Source organism: Silene latifolia, chromosome 4, assembly GCF_048544455.1.
Source record: "Silene latifolia isolate original U9 population chromosome 4, ASM4854445v1, whole genome shotgun sequence".
Taxonomy (NCBI): Eukaryota; Viridiplantae; Streptophyta; class Magnoliopsida; order Caryophyllales; family Caryophyllaceae; genus Silene; species Silene latifolia.
Window position 1 is genome coordinate 22426297 of NC_133529.1, and position 4509 is coordinate 22430805.

The 4509-nt window shown below is 36.0% G+C and overlaps 1 protein-coding gene across 1 annotated transcript; it reads left to right on the forward strand.

The window, feature by feature from the left end:
• Window positions 1–1773: 1773 nt before the first annotated feature.
• LOC141653238 (U3 small nucleolar RNA-associated protein 18 homolog) lies at window positions 1774–4178 on the forward strand. The gene is made up of 2 exons (XM_074460941.1): window positions 1774–1937; window positions 2218–4178. Exon 2 carries the CDS (start codon window positions 2255–2257, stop codon window positions 3983–3985), a length of 1731 nt encoding a protein of 576 aa, XP_074317042.1. The 5' UTR covers window positions 1774–1937; window positions 2218–2254; the 3' UTR covers window positions 3986–4178.
• Window positions 4179–4509: the final 331 nt, after the last annotated feature.

Sequence of the window (4509 nt, forward strand, 5' to 3'; positions counted from 1 at the left end):
GGTAAAGATTTTATTCTATAATAATATCTTTACATATCTTATATATCTTACTTAATATATTTGTTTATGATAAAAGATATTCTTGTTATAGGAAATCTTATCATATCTTAGAATTTATAGTAAAGATAATATTTGAATAGTCTATATTCTATCTTTTGGAATATTCTTTATTATCTTTTAGGCTTTTAGGAAAGAAATAATAGAAGATATAATTTGTTAACATATCTCTTATTATTCGGCCATTAGGGTTTCTATAAACCGAATTGCCTTGGTCTTTCCTTCCTATAAATACTTTGCTCTTTACAACATTTAAAGTAGAGACCTTAAGCATAAAAATTGATCTTATTTTTACAAAGCAAATCGTGTGTTTTCAAAGCAGAAAACCGTTTTTGTTATTTTTGAAAGGTCGTGTGTTTTAAACTCGTATACTTGTTCTTATTGTTATCGTTATAAGATAATAGTGCTTAATTGATTTCTTACTCGTTCATTAACGTGAACTTTTTAATAGAATCATTAGTGCTTTCTTATTAGCGTAAGTTAGTCACTCGAGTATTTAACGGTACTCATTGAGTTACAGCTAGAGTTAGTTGTACGAGTTGGGTTAGTAAATTTGTAATCCGTAGAAAGGTACTAAATTTATTAATCGAGAATAGTGGACGTAGGTTTCGACTTATGAAACTGAACCACTTCAAAAACTGTGTGTCTCCTCTCTTTTGTTCGTTTGTTTATTTCGTTTTACATTCATTAGTTGATTAGTTAAAGTTTTATCAATAAACTTTAAATAATCAATTACATACGCATAATCGAAAAAGCTTTCAAAAGTTTTAAATCCTCAATTCACCCCCCCTCTTGAGTATTTTGGATCAATAGACTCTTCATTATGTCTATGAAAGAGCATAACCCTTACAAAAAATAGTCACAATAAAAAATAACGGCAATGGATCATCTCCATTACCTATCCCTTTCCATTACTTATCATTGGATGCGATTTAATTTCGAGAATAAATCGGCGGCCTAGATTTACTTGTGATGGTGAAAAAATTGAGGTGGAGATGAAATGTGTGGAATGCATCCGAATCCTTCAATTTTGACCCTAAACAAAATCCTAACCATTAATAAGTAATGGAGAGAAAGATAATGAAGAAAATACGGAGCGAAAAATAACATAGATATGTTCGTTATGAAAACAATTACAACGTGCTAAGATAATTTTGGGGGATCACTATCAATGATAAAAAAATAATTACGAGCTGACTTAAAATAACACGATAAATATTAGAGTTGACAAATAATGACATGACATGAAAATAGGATACAAATCCGACACGAAATTACAGGTTGGGTTAAGGTTTATTGACCCATTTATGTAAAGTGAGTCGACACAATATTTAATTGGGTTAAATTTGGGTTGAGCTATGAGCTCACACACGAATCTGACACGAATGACATACTTACCAAATTAATCCTATTATATCTTGACCATCCATCACATAAACATATTTTCACTTTCCAAATATTGAATGCACGGAAATCAACACGACCCGACACGAAACTAACATATTAGGGTTGAGGCTTAATGATCCGTTTATATAAGTGAGTCGACATGAACAAGACACGAGACTAAATTGGGTCGAATTTGGGTCGAAGGGTTGAGTCACTGAGTCATGACTCGTTTACATATGACACGGACAAATACCCGACACGACCCATTTGACCTAACCTGTTTTACCCGACCCAGATAAACGGTATGCAGTATACCGTATACGTGACTGACCCGAGCCCTTTGTCCAAAGTCCTCTTCCACACTCCGTCGCCTCTCTCCCATCAGTTGTTACACAAAACCCACCAAAACCCTTGAAAAATTGAACTCAAATTATCCAATTAATCATCAAAGCTTTTTGATTGCGAGATTCATTCCATTAATTCATCAAAACTTGGTATTTCCTTCATCTCTATAATCTCTCTCGTTTGTGTGTGTGTGTGTTTAATTTTATCTTCCCCAATTTCCCGTTGTTGTTAGTAACCTTTTTGATTGCACGTTTCACTTATTTAAAGCGTAAAGATTCAATCTTTGTTATGAATTTTTTAAGGTTTGATTTGGGTTTTGTTTATTTACCGTTGTAGTTGTTGCTTTGTCGTGGTTAAAGCTTAAAGCTTTATGCTTAAATTCTGTTGTATTTGTTGTGTTGTTGAGAATTTGCAATTGTTTATTTGCAGATAAGAGAGTTGTAGCAGTTTAATAGGTTGTTAAACGATGAGTTTAATTTCACAAAATGTTGTTGTTAAGACTAAAGTTAAGAGAAAGTCTAAGAGTAAGAGTAAGGATGATGAGGGAGAAGAGACGACATTGGTTAATCACGTTGAGGAGATTGTTGAAGACGGGGATTTGAATGTCGATGAGGGGGGAATCCGTAAGAAGAAAAAGAAAAGGAGTCAGGAGGAAGTCGAGGCGATGAAAATAGAAGAACAATTGGAAATGGAACAATTAGGGAGCTTGTTGTTTGGTTCTTTGCATTCGCCCGTTGAATTTGGAAAAGGGGGCCATGATGATGAGGTTGAAATTAATGGCGGTGATGATTCTGCGTTGTTTGTTATGGACAGGTCTGGTAATAAGGATGTGTCTGTTTATGAGGATGATGGTGATGCTAGATACGTAGTTGGGGTTAATGATGAGGATGGTGTTAAGGTTAGGAAGCCTGTTTGGGTGGATGATGAGGAAGAGGAAGCGACTGTTGATATATCGAATGTTAATAGGTTAAGGAAGTTGAGGAAGGAAGAAGATGAGCGTGTTATTTCGGGTTCTTCTTATGTAGCAAGGTTGAGGGCTCAGCATGCCAAGCTGAACCCTGCGACAAAGTGGGCCCAGCTTGATTTGAGTAAGAAAGAGTATGACTCTGATGCAGATTCTGAAGTGGAAAATGGGGAGTTGGTTGCAAATGGGGATCGAAGATCAGGAGATTTTGACGACATTCTTCAAACAAATGAAGATGTTGTGGTGAAGAGAGGAGCGAACCTTTTGCCTGGAATCCTTGAGTACTCGAGATTAGTTGATGCTAATGCAGAAGACCCGTCAAATGCCCGAATAAACTCTGTCCAGTTCCATAGAAATCATCAGTTGCTTCTTACTGCTGGACATGATAAAAAGTTGAGATTTTTCCAAATCGATGGTAAAAGGAATAAAATGATGGATACCATCTTTTTCGAAGATTGCCCTATTTTCAACGCTTCATTTTTGCCTGATGGTTCTCAAGTCATTGTGTCCGGAAGAAGAAAGTTCTTCTATAGTGTCGACATATCAAAAGGAAGTGTTGATAAAATTGGACCTTTGACAGGAAGAGAAGAAAAGAGCTTGGAGTTTTTCGAGGTTTCTCCAGATTCTCGTACCATTGCTTTTGTAGGTAATGAAGGCTATATCTTGTTAGTCTCTTCAAAAACAAAGGAACTAATTGGCACTCTTAAAATGAACGGAACCGTTCGATCACTAGCCTTTTCTGCTGATGGGCAGAAGTTGCTGAGTTCCGGGGGTGATGGGCAGATCTATCACTGGGACTTAAGAACAAGAACTTGCTTCCATAAGGGCGTAGATGAAGGATCCCTTGTTGGTACTGCTTTATGTACTTCACCAATCGGGAATCTATTTGCATCGGGCTCTGATAGTGGAATTGTTAATGTTTATAACAGGGATGAATTCTTGGGGGGCAATAGAAAACCGATCAAGAAAATTGATAATTTAACTACTGAAGTACATGAAATGAAATTCAACCATGATGCCCAGATATTAGCTATTTGTTCAAGAAATGGCAAGAGCAGCTTGAAGTTGGTTCATATCCCGTCATTTACCGTCTTTTCCAATTGGCCCCCTCCAAACAGATCGTTATCTGTTCCGAGATGCCTTGATTTTAGCCCTGCCAGTGGTTTCATGGCTATCGGAAATGCTGCTGGGAAAGTACAGCTCTACAAGCTAAACCATTATCAGCGAGCATAAGCCGGCGCTTTTGGCATTTGTACTATTTATCTATTATACGGAGTCTAGCGACCGTGTCGAGAGAAATAGCCAAAGCGAAATGGCTTTTTTTGAAGACTATATAGTCTGATATTTCAGATACTGTTGTAGAAGTTTTTAAATTCCGTTTCAATGTGTTTTCTCAATTAACAAGTTTTGGAAAAATTCTTGATTATTTTTCGTGTGTTTCAGCATTTGTTTTGTGTCTTAACTCTTTAATTTATAGCTTAGATCTCGTCATTGTGCTTTATGCCTTTATATATCATCCTTGCTTTAATTGCAAATATATTCGGGCACATGTTTGGCTACTAAAATTAAGAACCGGAGTTGCGTTTGCCAGTGGTTTCCCAGGGTCAAAGCCATAAGAACCAATTTCCTTTATGTTAAATTGCTCATGTGATTTGTATTCATGTTTCTTCTTCTTCTTCTTCTTCTTCTTCTTCTTTGTATTGGTGTTTGATAACAAAAACTCGTACATATTGATTGTCTAGTTTATATGATGTCAT

Coding starts and splice junctions, on each gene's coding strand:
- LOC141653238 (XM_074460941.1), top strand. CDS start 2,255: ATGAGTTTAATTTCACAAAATGTTGTTGTTAAGACTAAAGTTAAGAGA.